Genomic DNA, 18,335 nt, shown 5'->3' with positions numbered 1-18,335 from the left:
GGATGAACACAGCAGGCCAAGCAGCATCATAGGAGCAGAAAGGCTGATGTTTAGGGCCTAGACCCTTCACCTGATGAAGGGCCTAGGCCCGAAACGTCAGCCTTTCTGCTCCTATGATGCTGCTTGGCCTGCTGTGTTTATCCAGCTCTGCACCTTGTTGTCTCGGATTCTCCAGCATCTGCAGTTCCTACTATCTCTGATTCAGGCTGATCATATTTGGGCAGGCATTGTATGAGTAGGTACTCCTCCATAGTGGTGAAGGGTGATTCCTTCCATTGTACGCATTGTTATCAGTCAACGTCTTGAACAGTTTTTCTTTTGTCAAGTATTTGGATTAATTTTGAATTATGCAGTTACATCTTAAAATTGTCTTGAAACTGATTTATAATTCTCAGGGAAAGCTATCTTAATACATTATTCAGTTTTACGAAATTGCATAAAATTATTTAGAACATAGAACAGTACAGGCCCTTCGGCCCATGATGTTGTTTCGACCTATTATCCTACTAAGATCAATCTACCTGCATATCCTACATTTTACTATCCTCCACGTGCCTATCCAAGAGTCGCTTAAAAGTCTCTAAAGTATCTGACTCCACTACCACTGCCGGCAGCGCATTCCACACGCCCACCACTCTGTGTGAAGAACCTACCTCTGACATCTCCCTTATACCTTCCTCCAATCACCTTAAAATTATGCCCCCTCGTAATAGTCATTTCCGCCCTGGGAAAAAGTCTCTGACTGTCCACTCTATCTATGCCTCTCATCATCTTGTACACCTCTATCAAGTCACCTCTCATCCTTCTTCGCTCCAATGAAAAAAGCCCTAGCTCCCTCAACCTTTCCTCATAAGACCTGCCCTCCAGGCCAGGCAGCATCCTAGTAATCTCCTCAGCACCTTCTCTAAAGCTTCCATATCTTTCCTGTAATGAGGTGACCAGAACTGAACACAATATTCCAAGTGTGGTCTAAACAGAGTCTTATAGAGCTGCAGCATAACCTCACGCCTCTTAAACTCGATTCCCCTGCCAATGAAAGCCACCGCACCACATGCCTTCTTTATAACCCTATCAACTTGAGTAGCAACTTTGAGGGATCTATGGACATGGACCCCAAGATCCCTCTGCTCCTCTACACTGCTGAGAATCCTGCCATTAACCCTGTATTCTACATTCAAATTCGACCTTCCAAAATGAATCACTTCACACTTTACTGGGTTGAATTCCATCTGCCACTTCTTTGCCTAGCTCTGCATCCTGTCAATGTCCCGTTGCAACCTACAACAGCCCTCCACGCTGTCCACAACTCTACCAACCTTCATGTCATCGGCAAACTTACTAACCCACCCTTCCACTTCCTCATCCAAGTCATTTATAAAGACCACAAAGAGCAGAGGTCCCAGAACAGATCCCTGCAGCACACCACTGGCCACCGAGCTCCAGGCTGAATACTTTCCATCTACTACCACCCTCTGTCTTCTATTGGACAGCCAGTTTTGTATCCAGACAGCCAAATTTCCCTGAATCCCATGCCTCCTTACTTTCTGAATGAGCATACCATGAGGAACCTTATCAAATGCCTTGCTAAAATCCATATACACCACACCCACTGTTCTACCTTCATCAATGTGTTTTGTCACATCCTCAAAGAATTCAGTAAGGCTTGTGAGGCATGACCTGCCCCTCTCAAAGCCATGTTGACTATTTCTAACCAAACTGTGCTTTTTCAAATAATCATAAACATAATGCTTTTATTTAATGCTTTTATTTTTCAGAACTGAACTTGGAGTGTGCAAATTCATCTGCAGTAAAATTAAAACCAAAGATGTCACTGCACTCATATGGAAGTCGAGAAGGATCAGTGTCAAGTCGGTCGGGAGAGTGTAGCCCAGTTCCAATGGGTTCAATTCCAAGAAGGGGATTAGTCAATGGAAGCAGAGAAAGCACTGGCTACTTGGAAGAGCTAGAAAAAGAGAGGTACTTATTACTTTATACTGTTCGAAGTAACTACAGCGATATTAGTGTTTATCCCTAATCTATGGACCTACGGTTCCTGAAAACGTTCTCGGTTTTGGTTTACCATTTCTTTAAGTCACGCCATGTGATACTAAAACAAATGCAGATATTTATGTACATAATTTTATTTAACAGTAAAATAGTAATTCTAATATCAGTTGTATGCTTATTAATTTATCATATTACAGATAGCTTAATGATTGGCATAATTCTTCGATAAGACCTTACTGCCAAGTTTTTTTCGATTGTTTTTTTCGATTGTTTTCTATGTTCATGAATGAAACGGTCTATGTATACGTATCAAACTCCATCACCTTAAGTATTAATGTTGTTTGCATGTACAAATTTAGTTGTTGTGAATCAATCTGAACACTAAATCAAGTGAATATCCCCACTTCTCACTTTGTAATGTAGGAAGTTTCACCAATGAAACAACTGAAGAAAATCAGGGTGCTGCTGTCATAACATAGAAGGCTATGGGACTAGTGTAGATTTAATGTAGCTATGGTGGTACAGACTTGATGGACCAAAGAGCCTCTTGTGTTCTGCATGATTCTTTGCTTTGAAGATGTTTGGTAGTAATGCCTTCGCGTGAGATAGTTAGCTGGCAACAACTGCAGTGTCTTATTTTGTCAATTTGACTCCTCCACGGAGGACTTTTCATCCTTGATTCCCATTCACTTAGTAGGGAGTCCATTGTAACATGCATGGTTGAATGTTACCTTGTAATCCAAGGCAGTCACTTCCCCTCAGTTTAGCTTTTGCGTCTATATTTGAACCAAGATACTGAGAAGTGCTTGAGAAACTCGATAGATCTGGCAATATCTGTGGAGGGACAAAAACCGTGTTAATGTTTTGAGACCAATGATTTTGGAACTGTTCTAGATCCCTCAGCTATTTCTTCAGATTGTCTAAAGTAGTGGAAATTGGCTAGAGTCTACAAAGACGTGGACTTTGGGTGGAAACCAAAATAGATCGTATACTGGACACTTGAGACTAAAGATGGATGCAAATCTATGACCCCTGTAAGCTGTGCACTGTGCAGCGGCTTCAGAGACACCATGTGTTTAGTTATTTATGTCTGTGTGGGCCTAGTGCTCAAAGAAATCTGTCTAAACTGACCATCCCATCATAGGTTTTCCCTCCCACAGTTGCTTCCAGTAGGCTCAGTTGTTTGATTCATTTGAGTCGTAAGTGATAAGCCTAGAAAGGAAATCAGCCTGTGATTGGGATGGTCAGGGCGAAGGAACTTTAGTACAGTCACATTAGCTTGACTACCAAAGCAGTTGTGATGCTGTGAGAGTGAAAGGGTGTGGTCAGTGAGGGACTGGAAAAGCTGTGCATAAGATTTATTTTATTCTTAATAAAGGCAGTGGTGTGTGAACGAAATGAACCAGTACTACGTCAGTGGTCCCCAAACTTGTGAATGGAAGAGGTCTTTTATAAAATTTTGTATTTTGTGAGCATCAGTTATCATTGCTAAGCATTATTGAGTGAGTAATTGATGGTTTGTTCTGGACATCTTGCTCATCATCAATATTCTGTATAAATATAAGTTCTTTTTGTATAGTTTATGTGTATGTAGACTACACTGCAGTTCTTCTGTCATGTTTTGACATTTTGTGCAGGTAACCTGATTTGAGTCAACCTCATTTAACTGCCATTGAGGAGTAACATTTCTTCAGTTAAAAATAGTTTCTAGTAAGGTGGATTTGCCAACTGCTAACATGAGTTATTAGTTGAATTTAATTTAACTAGATTCATGGGTATTTCATCTGACTACAGTGAGATTTTGGTATTTTTAAGTGGGCCTATGAGGGTTACTTATGTTACAGCACTTCCTTTTAACAGCTTTGTTTAAGCAAAATAAAAAAAAACCTCAATCAACAAAACTGGAAATCCTATGAAGTATTGCCCAGCATGTCCCTCCACAGATGCTGCCAGACCTGTTGAGTTTCTCAAGCACTTTGTTTTATTTTAAATATCCACTGTCTGTATTATTTATTTACTCACGAGCATTCAATTTAGATTGTGCCAGGGCGTCTCAGTGTCTTGGTCCAAATACAGCTGGATGAAATTGTATAAACAAAATCACAACAATCCAATGGCAAGATTCCTGTACATTTGAGGGAAGTATTCCAGTACGATGTTGTTTGGGCCTTTTTTTATTCACGCGTGGAAAGTGAGCTTTGCTGGCTGGGACAGCATTCATTCATTGCCTGTCACTATTTGCCCTTGAGAATGTAGTGGTGAGCTACTTTCTTAAACCACAGCAGTCCATTAGCTGTAGGTAGAATACAATGCTATTAGAAAGAAATTCCAGGATTTTGACCCAGTAACAATAAAGGAACAGTGGCATATTTCCAAATGAGGTGGTGAGTGGCTTGGAGGGGAACTTGCAGGTGGTGGTGTTTCCATGTATCAGCTGCCCTTGTCCTTCTAGATGGAAGTAGTCATGGGTTTGGAAGGTGTGGTCTAAGGATCTTTGAATTTCTGCAGTGCATCTTGTAGGTACTACACACTGCTGCTGCTGAGCATTGATGGTGGAGTGACTGAATATTTGTGGTTGTGGCACCATGAAGGAGGTTGCTTTGTCCTGGATACTGTCAAGTTCCTTGAGTGTTGTTGGAGCTAAGCACCTAGGGAGTATTCCAACACATTCCTGACTTGTGCCTTTTAGAGGGTGGCAGGCTTTGGGGAGTTGGGAGGTGAATTACTTGGTGCAGTATTCCTGGCTTCTGGCCTGCTTTTGTAGCCGCTGTATTTGTGTGGTGAGTCCAGTTGAGTTTCTGGTCAATGGTAACCCCCAGGATGTTGATAGTGGCGGATTCAGTGATGGTAGCACCATTATATGTCAGGAGCGGAGATCCCAGAGAGGAGCTGATCATCTTATTGGAGATGGTTATTGCTTGGCATTTGTGTGACGTGAATGTAACTTGCCACCTTTTAGCTCGAGCCTTGATATTGTCAGGTCTTGTATTTGGGCATGATCTGCAAAATTTGTGCTGAAGCTAGAATATTCAGTAATTTCTCTACTAGAAAGAAATGGAGTGATGGAAGAAAGTTGTTGTATGTGAAGAGGCATTTATCAAGCAAAGGTCATCAATTTACTACATACTGTTGGAATAAATTCATGCACATCGATGTGCGAAGTATGTTGTCACAAACCACTAATAATAGACATATGAAACTGGAACTTATTGGAATACAGCACTCGAGGTTAGAAGAAATAAATTTAAAGGCCTCAGACAAAGTATCTGCATATACCAGAAAGCTGACCGAATAGCCAAAAAAACAATGTTTTTGAGTTTCTTGGAACTAATCCACACCTTTGTCCATCAGGAGGTTATGTTAGAGCCTGTCTTCCTATCATTTTTTTTGATGACATGTGCAGATACTTCTTAACAGGGTGCTTATAATTTACGTTCAGAGCTACAGCATTTGCAGTGCACAAGATTGTGTTTGGTGGTCTTATTTGTCTGCTTGCAATGTGCAAGATTTTTACAGCTGCTATCAAAGATTTTTAAAAGCTGAATAAACCGAACATTATAAAAAGCAATGTTCACTTCAGATGGAGTATTAGGGGGAAAAGATAATGCCACAACTTGAGCAGTGCATTCCACATTTAGTAGAACAATATTATATGCCTTATTAAGAAGATTGGGTTAAGAAGATAGGAGCAGGAGGAGGCCATTCGGCCTTTTGAGCCTGCTCTGACATTCATCACGATCATGTCTGATTGTCCAATTCAATATCCTAATCCTGCTTTCTCCCAATAACCTTTGATCCCAGATAACAAGGTGTAGAGCTGGATGAACACTGCAGGCCAAGCAGCATCAGAGGAGCAGGAAAGCTGACGTTTCGGGCCTTGACCCTTCTTCAGAAAAACCTTTGATCCCATCCGCCCTAAGTGCTATATCTAGTTGTCTCTTGAATATATTGTGTTTTGGCATTAACTACTTCTTGTGGTAATGAATTCCACAGGCTCACCACTCTTTGGGTGAAGAGATGTCACTTTGTATCCATCCTAAACAGTCTATCCCGAATCCTCACACTGTGACTCTTGGTTCAGGACACACCCACCATTGGGAACATCCTCCCTGCATCTATCCTGTCCAGTCCTGTTAGAATCAAAGTACCCACGATAAAGGAAATGGAGAGCCTTTTGAAGATCTTTGTACAGGTCTTCTGTTCAAAAACGGCAACTTGAGTCTGAGGATGTCACAGAAAATATTTCTAAGTGAGGTGACTTATTAATAAGATATTTTGCTGTAAGCATTTTGCGCAAATAAGGCCCTACTTAGATATGTTGAATCTGAAATCTCAGAAAATAATGAAGTTTCATGTCACTAATTACCATACAACTCTCGCAGAATTAAATAATGTATTGTGTTAAGTAGCTAAATTTTCCCAATGCTTTCAGAAAAGGTCTTTGATACAACTTGAAACTATACATGTAGCAAGGGCCAAGATCTACAAGATAAAAGTACAGTATCCAGGTGAAGTATCTCTAGGAGCAGCAATGTGAAAATGTGTGTAATTGCATTGAACACAAGATCGTTAATTCTGAAGTGAATTTCTTGTATGTCGCATATCCCTATTTTGAGTACTTTTCTAGAAGGCAACTAAATGAATGCTCAGATTTTGAGTTTGATTTGCTATAATGTTATGAAACTGAGATGCATGACATTAGCAAGCCAGCTGGCAAGCATGGAAAAACTTTGAATATTAATTGACATTTAGTTGAGCAAAGTCATCTCTCAGAACTCCATGGAGGAGGATGAGTTTTTTTGTAAACCAGTATAAGGATTACAAATACATTGTTGCAGAGTAATGAAGCAAAATTAATGACATATTTCTAGAAAGTGGTGACTTAATGTATACGAACTGCAAAATAGTGTAGTTTCGCAGCTGACCGATAATTGTGCAATCTTTTAAGCTTCCAGTGCAGATATAAGTATGGCTTTTGCCTTGTGAATAATATCAAAACTAAATCTTGAAACTAACTGAAAGAAAATTACCTGTGAAGAACTAAACCTTTAAATTTTGGATTGTCACAATAGTGTTAAAAATAGGTTATTAATTTTCAACTTTGATCATCTGATTTTAATGCTTGAAAATCAGTTACAACACAGGAGGTGGCCATTTGGCTCATTGTGTTTGCACCTGCTCTCGAAGTGAGCATTATGACTTAGTGCCATTCTCCAGCCTTTTCACCATACTCTGGCACATTGGATGAATATTTGAATAAAATCAGTGAACTTTAAAATGCCTCAATTGAGCCTGCTTCCTCCAGATTTCCAGGCAGTGCAGTCAAGACCTGAGCTACTTGTATGATTTTTTTTTTGTTTAAATCACACTTGCTACTTTTGCAAACCACTTTGAATCTGTGCTCTCTTGCTCTCCTGTGAGCAGGAATGGTTTCTTCCTATCTAATCTATCCAGCGCCATCATGATTTTAGAAACTTCTATCAGATCTTCCTTAGCCGTCTTTCCAGGCACAACCGTTCCAATTTAAGACCATAAGTCAAAGGAGCAGAAGTAGGTCATTCAGTCCGTTGGGTCTGCTCCATCATTCAAGGAGACCATGGCTGATCTGATAATCCTCAATTCCGCCTTCCTGCATTTTCCCTATAACTCATGTTTCCCCTCCTGATTAAAGTTGAGATAGATAACCCAGCCTGGCAGGCCCCTATGGTAGGGGATTCCACAGATTCATTATCATCAGAAATTAAACGTGTAATTCAGTATACTGAGATTAGGTTTTCTGGTCCTGTATTCTCCCATTAGGAGAGATGATCTTTCCATACCTATCCTGTCAAGTCCACTAAGAACCTTGCATGTTACAGTAAGATCACCTCTCATTCTTCTATATTCCCATGAGTACATACTCAACCTACTCAACATCTCTTCAAGACCGTTCCTTCATACCTGGGATCAACCCAGTGAGCCTTCTCTGAATGGGCAGCATAGTGGCTCCGTGGTGAGCACTGCTGCCTCACAGCAGCAGGGACCCCGGGTTTAATTCCACCCTCAGGCGATTGTCTGTGTGGAGTTTGCACATTCTCTCCGTGTCTGCGTGTATTTCCTCCAGGTGCTCAGTCCAAAGCTATGCAGTTAGGTGGTTTGGACAGGCTAAATTGCCCATAGTGTCAAGGGGTGTCCATGGGAAATGCAGGCATAGGGTAGGGGAGGAGGGTAATGTCTGGATGGGATGCTCTTTGGAGGGTCGGTGTGATTTTGATGGGCCAAATGGCCTGTTTTCACACTGTAGGGATTGTATGATTCTATGAACTGTCTCCAATACCGCTCACCACCCTGCCTTGGAAATGTCACTGGTCCTTCGTTGTTAGTAGGTCAAAATCCTGGAATTCTTTCCTAACGGCATTGTGGGTTAGCCTACAGCATGTGGATTGCAGTAGTTCAAGAAGGGGACTTCACCACCACCTTCTCAAGGGCAACTAGTGACAGGCAACAAATGCTGGCCAACCAGCGATGCCCACGTCCCACAAATGAATAAAAAAATTACCCTAATTTAAGCTTAGCACAGTTATTTCTGATGCGCGTTCCTCCCTGTCTAGTTGGATGCTAATTTCTTCCATATTACCGTCACTGTTTCCAAGGGGATCTTTTCCTCTAACATGTATTTACCTTGTCTCATTACACATCACCAGATCCAAAACAACCTGATCTCATTCAATCCATAACATGGTTCTAGGGAACTATGAATTCTTCTTCATGCGTCCTCTGCCATTCTGACTATCTCCATCTCAATCTACATGAAGATTAAAGTCACCTATAATAAATGTACTGCCTTTGTTATAGGCCCTCATTATCTGATTTATTCTCTATCCCTCATGTAGCTACTGTTAGGAGGCCTATAGACTACTCCTACCAGTGTCGTCTCTACATTTTTTATTTCTTTCTTCCACGCATATGCATTCTGCACTTTCAATTCAAGACCATTTCTTGCTAATATACTTATTCCATTCCTTGCCAACAATATTATCTCACCATTCTTTCCTTCCTGCCTGTACTTTCAAAAAGTCACATCACTGAATGTTTAGTTCCCAGCTTTGATCTCCTTTTGACCATTTCTCTGTAATGGCTGTAACATCTGTTAACCTGTATTTGGGTGGTTAATTCAATTTTTTTCTAAATAAACAGCCATTCCTTTTGACTGTTCACCATATTGACACTATTTACTACTGTTTTTCTATATTTGTATACCCTGTCCCACTGTGGTGAATCATTATCCAAATTGCTGCCCTATAGTGTAGTTTTTTCCTTTTGCTTTGGAAGCCTACATTTCTCGCTCTCCCTGCAATTAGTTAAAACCCTCTCTAAACACTATTCGAATTTCCAGGAAACTGGTCCCAACACAGTTCAAGTGAAGCATATCCCATCAGAACAGCCCCAGAACTGGTGCTGGTGCCCCACTAACTGAAATGCATTCCACCTGCACCTGTCTGAGCCACACATTTCTCTCCTTGACTTTATTGACCCTATGCCAGTTTGCCTGCAGCTCAGGTAGTAATTCGGAGATGAGTAGCTTGGAGGTTATGCTTCTGAGTTTAGCTCCTAACTGTTCAAAGTCGTTCAGCAGATCACCCTCCACCTCCCCCTTCCAGTCCTACCACCAGTGTTGTTGGTGCCAATGTGGACAATGACTACTGGATTCCTCCTCTCCTTCTAATCTATTTTCCAGTCCCAGGATGTGCTTAACACTGGCGCTGAGCAGGTAACACAGCCTTTGGGATTCCCAATTACGGTTGCAGACAGCAATATCTAGCCCCCAAATTATACTGCCCCCTGTCACAAATACATACCTATCTTCTTCCCCCACTTGAAAGGCTCCCTGTACGAAGATGCCATGGATAGTTTGAAGTCCTCATTCTTATCTGCACACCTTACAAGAACCTCATAACAGTTGGACAATTGCAGGGATTGAAGCTCCTCAATTGTTACCCTGGGTCCTCATACTTGCCTCAGCTGTAGGTACACCCTCCTGTCCCTGATGACAGATTAATTTCGAATTACCTAATCTGGAGAGTGTGACTATTGTTTGGAACAAAGTTTCCAGGTAATTTTTCCCTTCCCCGATGTGGTGCAATGTCTGCAGCTCGAACTCCAGTTCTCAATTTGGATCTGAAGTTCCTCGAGCTGCAAGCACTTGCAACAGATGTGTTCATTCTACATGACTTAGGTGTCCAGCAACTTCCAGATATTACAGCAGCAATACATCACCCATCCTGCCATCTCTGTCACATTTGATTTAACTAATAAATTAATCACCTGATTTCCTGCTCTTTTCACTTCACTGTACTGACACATTTGGTTTATAAACTAAATAAGCCAGTATTAATCTAATGCTTGAACAATTATTTTTAAAAAAAGAAAGAAGATAAACACTAGAGACCTAAACACAACCTTATGAACTGACTTTTATTTTATCGACTAGAAGTATTCATCAGTCCAACTCCCCATCAGCTTCTATCATTGCATTCATGTCACTTGCTGTAGTTTGTGACAGCACTGCACTGCTGGTCTCACTTCAGGTCAGCCCCTTGATCCACTCCTTTCAACCTTTCCCAATCATCGCTCACTCTGGAGAGTTTACTTCTTGCATTAAACCCTAGTAGAAGCAATTTTGTCCCACTTCACATCAAATTTCCAACCATAGTCAGTTACTCACCTGGTCTTTGTCTCCCTCTGCTGCCATCCTATGCTGACCGTGATGCATACTAATCTGCAGTGGTGAATGACGTCTCTTCAGAGAACCTTTTTTTTGCTACAATAAGCAACATTTTTATTTAGACAAAGGAATTCAGATGCTTGAATTTGAACAAAATCAAGTAGCTACCTCCTTTAATTGGGCTATTTTACTTGATTAAAGAATCAGTTCTAATGTGACATTAATTCTGAAAACTGAACTTAATTTCCACTTTGAGCCAAATTTCCAACAGTAGTCAGTGACTCACTTGGGCTTTGTCTCACTCTGCTGCAGTCCCATAATGACTCTGTGCTTCTTACTCTTGTACATTTCAATAAGGTCACCCCTTATTCCTCTAAGCTCTAATGAATAAAGACCTAGCCCGTTCAATTGTTGTTAACGTTCAACCCGTTCATCCTAGGGATCAGTCTAGTAAACCTCTTTTGAACTGCCTCCAGTTCCAGTATATCTTCTCCAGGGAAATTCAGTGATGGTAACATCATTGAATGTCAAAGGGCGATGGTTTGATTATCTCTTATTGGAGATTGTCATTGCCAGGCATTTGTGTCGTGCGATTGTTACTTGCCACTTGTCAGCTCTAGCATGGATATTGTGTAGATATTGTATTTGAACACTGACTGCTTCAGTATCTGAGGAGTCACAAATAGGGCGGAACATTGTGCAATCGTCGGCGAACATCCCCACTTCTGACCTTATGATGGAGGGAAGGTCATTGATGAAGATGGTTGGGCCTGGAACACTATCCTGATGAACACCTGCAGCAATGTCCTGGAGCTGAGATGACAGACTTCTAACAACTGAAACCATCTTCCTTTGTGGCAGGTATGACTCCAACCAGTGGAGTGTTTGCCCCCAGTGCCCATTGATTCCAGTTTTGCTAGGATTGCTTAATACTACACTACAGCTATTTTGCTGAACATCAGAGGAACCATATCAAGCAGTTCAAGTTTTGAGAATTGGTTAAAAATAAGACATATCATTCAGGATCAAAAACCTGCATTTATAGCCTACCCTTGCCATAAAAAAATGTCTGAAGGTTATTCAGAGGAATGTGGAAAGACAAAAATTGACTCAAAATAAGGGATGTTAGAAGGGATGACTTAAAGCTTGGTCACAGTTTATTTATTGAGAGTCTTAAAAGAGGTTTAGGCTTTAAACTCCAGAACTTGGGACTTTAGAAAGTTGAAGATGGGAAGGAAGAATGGGAATTTTAATTTGGAAGACTTGAGAGACAAGTGACAATTGTGCACCTGTCTTTGAAATTTGGAACAATCAAGTTGGAAAAGACAAAGCCATGGATGAGGATTTTGACAGCAAATTGCTAGAGCAGTGACAAAGATATAAGTAACGTTATGTGGATGAAAATTGGCCGCCTTTCATAATGGACAAGAAAGAGAGTCGAACGTTAATTTTGGGCTCAAATAAAACACCAAAGTTGCCATCGTCCTCGAGCTGTGATGTGGCAGGAAATGGGATCTATTTTGAATGGCGCAGAGTGTGAGGACAATGCCAACATCTTTTGAAAGAAGGAAATTACGCCTGATCTGGATGTGGATACCAGATAATTTGACAACGATAATTTAATGTTATGTAGATCCCTTTAATGTAGTAAAAAGTATTGGGTTCTGCCAGGGCCACTCAGCTCCTGACTTTATCACAGTCTTGGTTCAACCATGGGAAAAAGAGCTGAACTCCACGGCTGGGGAAAAACTGACTGCCCTTGACATCAAGGCCACATTTGACTGAATGAAATCAAGGAACCCTGACAAAACTAGGTTCAATGGAATTATGGGTTAAACTTACCACTGGCTGGAATCATACTTGGCATGAAGGATGGTTGTGGTTGTTGGAAGTAAGTCATTTCAGTTCCAGACAACTTCATGTCCAAAGCAGAAGTTGCTTTATCAATTACCTTCCCTCCATCAAATGATCAGAGGTGGGAATGTTCACATGATTGCATAATGTTCGGTAGTGATTCAGATACTGAAGCAGTCCGAGGTAATATGCACTAAGACCTGTGACAAGAGACATTTGTGTCACACAAGAGGCAATGACTGTTGCAACAAAAGAGAATTTAACAATCATCCCTTGATATTTTAATCACATTAGTATGGCTGAATCCCCTGCTATCAGTATATCTGAACTGGAAGAAACAAAATCCCAGGGCTTCACAAGTAATATCAAAGTCTGACATCAAGTCTCTCAAACCGATATTAGACTCGTGATCAAAAGCTTGATCGAAGATTAAGAATTATTAAGGATTACTTAAAGGAGGAGAACATGATAGAGAGGCAGAGCAGGTATGAAGCACAGAGATATTGGAAAGGTTGAGACAGGTGATGAAGCTAAGTAGCATTAGTGTATTTGTGAAACCAGACGAATGTGGGAGAAATTGGTTAGCACCATTCTCCTGGCACAAACTGGGTTCGGGGTCCAAGGCCAAATCTGAAGAAGACATGATTCCCTTTCAACATTAAGATGCTTGACCCGTGGGTGCCTGCAATGTATCCACTGACAGTTTGTTGTCAAAGCAGTGATCGGTTTGTGTAATGCAGAGGATGTGGAGGCTGGTGATTAGGAAACGGCTAGGCAGACATTGATGGTCTTTGGCACTTTGGCGGGCAGTCATTATTGAGCTTCAATTGATCTCACTTTGTTTACTTAATACTTAGACTTTGTGTTCATAGCTCGCTCACCTAGGAATCATATGCAACTAAACAGGCTTCATGAAGAACAATATAAATATGTCAAAATTTTTAAAAAATGAAAAAAAATCATAGTGCACTGTGCATTTCATGGCATAGAACTGAAGTCTTTGCAACATAGCCTGACGTTTAAATGCATCTAGGAAGACCATGAGAGAATTGCTACAGAAAATAAAGATGAATTGCATCCATGAGCAGATTAATATCTTATGTGATTTGTTTACATGTTCCTTATGTAAGTGCACTGTAATTTTATAGTTTCCGTTTATTTGCAAGGTCTTTACTACTTGCTGAGATTGAAAAGGAAGAGAAGGAAAAGGATTGGTACTATGCACAACTTCAAAATCTCACCAAGAGGATTGATAATCTCCCTCTCACAGAAAATGTAAGTTAAGTTGAATTTCTGCTGATTGTATCCATGGGGTGGGGGGCACGGTGGCTCAGTGGCTATCAATGCTGCCTCATAGTGCCAGGGACCCAGGTTCAATTCCACCCTCAGGCGACTGTCTGTGTCGAGTTTGCACATTCTCCGTGTGTCTGCGTGGGTTTCCTCCCACAGTCCAAAGACGTGCATGTTAGATGCATTGGCCATGCTAAGTTGTCCATAGTGTTCAGGGATGTGTAGATTATGGGGGATGAGTCTGGGTTCGGGTGCTGTCAGCACTGGTGTGGACTTGTTGGGCCGAAGGGCCTGTTTCCACACTCTAGGGATTCTATGATTCTGTCATCATTATTGTTTATATTGATAGGAACATGTAATTTTGTAAAATTTCTCTTGTTATTAGATAAATAATCTTATCTGTAATCTTTCACATTGTTAGTTTTATTTATGCTCATGGGATCTGGTCTTCACTGGCAAGGGCCATTTCTTGTTGAGCTTAATTATGCTTAAGGTGCCTTCTTCAACTGCTGCAGTCAGCATAGTGAAGGTTTACCCACATGCTGTAATTTAGGGAGCTCCAAAATTTAGACTGAACAACTGTGGCAGGTAGAATTTAAGGAAAACCCAAACATGTTTTATCAGTACATTTAAGAGGAAGGAAAAGGTAGAAATGTACTAGGTAACTTTGTGCAGATGCGGATGATTTTGGCAGGGCTCTAAATGAGTGCTTTGGCTTTACAAAGGCGAGAGATCATGCAGGCATTCTAGTTAAGGATAGGGAAATATTGCAGACAATAAGCATAAACCAAGAGGAAGTGCTGGAGGGAGTGACATCCAAAATCACTCGGGCCAGATGAATTGTATTCCCAAGCTGTTGTAGTAACCCATAGGGAAAACAGTGAGTGCACAGAAGACCAATTTCCAATCCTCGTTAGATACAGACATGGTACTGAGTTATTTGATGTCTGCAAATACTATACCATTGTTTAATAAGGATATGAGGGATAGGCTAAATAATTATAGGGCAATCGGTCTGACCTAAGTGGTGGGCACACAATTGGAATCACCTCTTGCTTATGTTTGACCAAGGCTTGAATGAGATCTGGAACTGAATGATTCCCACAGAACGTATGAATATTGGTGAACAAGTTATCGGTGAGTCAGTGCTCTGATCGTTGTGTTGTTGACACTCTATTTCTTTGATCAAGAACACACTAATGGGCCTCTTCTTGGCCAGATTGAATTTGTCTTCATTTTTGAGGTGATATCCAAACTATTTTCCACTTTTAAATGAATGCCAGCACTGCATGTGTACTAGAATGACCTGGCTGGAAGAGAGAGTCAGTTCTGGAGCACAAGTATTGTTGGTGGAGCCTGTAGACTTTAATGTGTCCAGTGTCTTGTTCATTTCTGGATATGACATGGGATTGATTATATTGGTTCAAGACTGGCTTCTGTGATGTTGAGAACCTCAGGATGGAGGTAGAAATGGATAATGTACTAGATATTTTTGCCTTCAAACATCCTCATTGTTTAAGAGTTGATTTTCTGCTTTTACAGTAAAGGTACTATTAAGGCTATGTGCTGCCATGAAATGACATTTTGTGGTTGAATGTAATTAAGTTTCCCATAGAACCCATGGGTGCTCAGTTTTGAATTGCTAGATCTTTTCCAAATCTGTTCCATTGGCCAAGCAACATGACGGAAGATGTCCTCTTCGTGAAAACATTCACCTTCATAAAAACGGGCTATTAGGATTTGTAAACATTATTAGCTTGAACGTCTTTAGAATGTTGTTATAGAGGATTACAGCAGCAAAAATGTATAATTCTGACACTTAGTTTAATGAAATTTAGCAGACATGAGCAGGGAAGAGCAAAAAGGTAGCATTGGTCAAAGAGAGATTCCAAAGAGATTGTTGCATCCAGTATGTAGGCAGGTTTTAGAGAGAGCATTCTGAATAAGAGTCAGCAGTCACTTGAAATTATTTTTGCTGAAGAAGTAGGGCCTTGGGTAGTGCTGTAGAACAGAGGGACGTAGGAGTTCAGGTACATGATTCTTTGAAATTTGCGTCACATATAGATAGGGTGGTTAAAAAGGTGTTTAGCACGCTTGCCTTCATTGCTCAGTCATTTGAGTATAGGAGTTGGGAAGACATGTTAAAGTTGTACAGGACATTGGTGAGGCCTCTTCTGAAGTACTGTGTCTAGTTCTGGTTGCCCACTTACAGGAAGGATATTATTAAGCTGGAGAGGTTTCAGAAGAGATTTACCAGGATGTTGCTGGGTATGGTAGGTTTGACTTATTAAGGCAGGATTGACTGGAAGTTTTTTCACTGGAGCGCAGAAGGTTGAGAGATGACCTTAGAAGTTTATAAAATCATGAGGGGTATAGATAGGGTTAATGGTAGGTGTCTTTTCCCTAGGTTGGGGCATTTCAAGACTAGGGGGCACATTTTTAAGGTGAGAGGAGAGAGATTTTAATAAAAGACATGAAGGGCAAATTTTTTACACAGAGGGTGGTTCACGTGAACTTCCTGAGGAAGTGGTGGATGTGGACACAATTGCAGCATTTAAGTGACATTTGGATGGATGCATGAATAGGAAAGGTTTGTAAGGATATAGCCAGGAGCAGGCAGGTGGGACTAATTTAGTTTGGGATTATGTTTGGTCCAACCAGTCAGCAAATTGTAAGTGTCCGAATTGTACATTTTTGCTGCTGTAGTCCTCCATAACAACATTCTAAAGAAGTTCAAACTAATAATGTTTACAAATCCTAATAGCCAGTTTTTATGAAGGTGAATGTTTTCAGTCGGCAAGGACTGGTTGGACCAAAGGGTCTGTTTGCGTGTTGTATGTCTCTTATGACTCTAAGTTAGTAAAGCATGACAGACACAAGAGAAATGGATGTGTGCAACACCTCAGTCAGTTTCAAAGATGGGAGAGGTGAAACCAGATCAGTTACCTCCTTGTATTATCATTATAATATTTAAATTATAATTCTATTGATTTAGTCATCTTTGGATAGTTTTCTGTGCAGACAGACATGACTAGGAGACAGTTGGAGTATGAAGCACGGCAAATTCGATCTGCAATGGAAGAACAACTGGGAACCTGCCAGGATATGGAGAAGCGAGCTCAGGTAGTATCAGAGCAATTTCATGGTATAGAGTTACACCTACATATGGAATAACTTGTATGTTAAATACCTCAAGAAAATAATAGTGCTGGAAAATAATAGATTGGAACTTCACACTGCACGGATTGAACAGAATAGTTCATTTATTTGTATCATTTAGTCACTGGAATATAATTTTAAATGAAAATCTCAAGATAAATTGTCAATCTATTGATTGAAAAGAAAGGGAGTTGGTATTGTTGCTTAAAGTTCAAAATTTTTTTGATTAAAATGATCATCGATTTTAAACTTTAATTTGTTGGAAGGAGTAATGTGGCAGTTCTATAAACATGGTAAAGTTTGTTTTTCTCCAATTAAGAATAAAACATGCGAAACAGAAAAATTGTAGTCATGCAGTTTTAACCGGCTAGGCAAAGTTTCTTTTTCTAACTGTAGTTCATCCTGTGCAGATGAGAGTAGTCCGAATTCAGCAAATTGAAAAGGATATGCTTCGTTTGCGACAGCACTTACAGTCCCAAGCAACAGAAACTGAGGTCATTATGTCTTTTTTATCATTTATTTAGCATTTAAATTATGATTTGGTTCTGATTGCATGGTTCACTTTAAACATCAAACTTGGAGAAAGTCAGTTTTCCTTATATAAATAATTATGTCAGAACTGTGTACAGTTACTTATCGGTTAGGCTATCAGCATGAAACTACACGGCTTCCGGATCACTACATTTTTGAAACTTGTTTTTTGCTTCAAAATGTCTACTTAATGTACCAATTATATTTTTAAAATGAAGCTAACATGTTTGAAGGAAATTTTGTTTCTATTTCAAAGAGACAAAACTCTGAACACTTTCCTAACCACTGCCAGTGTTTACATTGAATCTGTGCCATCTTGAGCCTAACTTTAGCATTTATGCAATAGTTTGTCAAATGCATTTTAGTTTTTAGATCTCAACATTTTTTAAAAATACTAGAGTTAAGTGTTGTGATTGTTTATTATATCTCAAAAACAAAGTTTACTGTGTTGGAGTACTGTCTGATTCAAGCAACAAGTTAATTAGAACTGGAAACCTAAATCATAATGGTGGAACAAGGAGCCAGGCTTGTAAAAGGCTAATTTCACACTGATGTCAGGAGCTGCTTCACACAGAGTAATTTCAGGGAAGGAAAAGTACTCTACAAGCTGATTTACTGGGATGATGGGCAGAAGAATAAGAGGGCTTCAGTATAGTTTCAGATGACCTGCTCTCCTGGAAAGTGCAATTTACCAATATTGGATGATGACAGGTTTGGATTTATTTTTATAATTCCCACTATTGAATAGTCTACCAAAATTCACAATCTGAAGTTACAAATGAACCATGTC

At 40.2% G+C, this 18,335-nt stretch overlaps 1 protein-coding gene and 1 long non-coding RNA gene across 8 annotated transcripts in view; one reads left to right on the top strand and one right to left on the bottom strand.

Annotated features, from left to right (window-relative positions):
• apc (APC regulator of WNT signaling pathway) overlaps window positions 1-18,335 on the top strand; it is a 167,092-nt gene that overhangs the window by 114,580 nt on the left and 34,177 nt on the right. For 5 of the 7 annotated variants that reach the window (XM_048621496.1, XM_048621469.1, XM_048621474.1 and 2 more), the window contains exons 4-7: window positions 1,776-1,977; window positions 13,732-13,840; window positions 16,865-16,978; window positions 17,425-17,508. In XM_048621496.1, coding sequence (XP_048477453.1) covers window positions 1,776-1,977; window positions 13,732-13,840; window positions 16,865-16,978; window positions 17,425-17,508 — 509 coding nt within the window. Of the gene's footprint in view, window positions 1-1,775; window positions 1,978-13,731; window positions 13,841-14,941; window positions 14,993-16,864; window positions 16,979-17,424; window positions 17,509-18,335 lie in introns of those variants that run through there. The other 2 variants (XM_048621490.1, XM_048621503.1) reach the window with 2 other exon arrangements.
• On the bottom strand, window positions 1,750-12,733 carry LOC125488412. Its single transcript, XR_007266321.1, has 3 exons — window positions 12,554-12,733; window positions 10,712-10,807; window positions 1,750-1,963 (listed from the first exon to the last, which is right to left on the bottom strand). It is a non-coding gene; the product is annotated as an uncharacterized LOC125488412 (long non-coding RNA).

This window comes from Rhincodon typus, chromosome 3 (genome assembly GCF_021869965.1).
Source record: "Rhincodon typus isolate 14 chromosome 3, sRhiTyp1.1, whole genome shotgun sequence".
Lineage (NCBI taxonomy): Eukaryota > Metazoa > Chordata > Chondrichthyes > Orectolobiformes > Rhincodontidae > Rhincodon > Rhincodon typus.
This window is presented reverse-complemented; position numbering and strand designations above follow the sequence as displayed.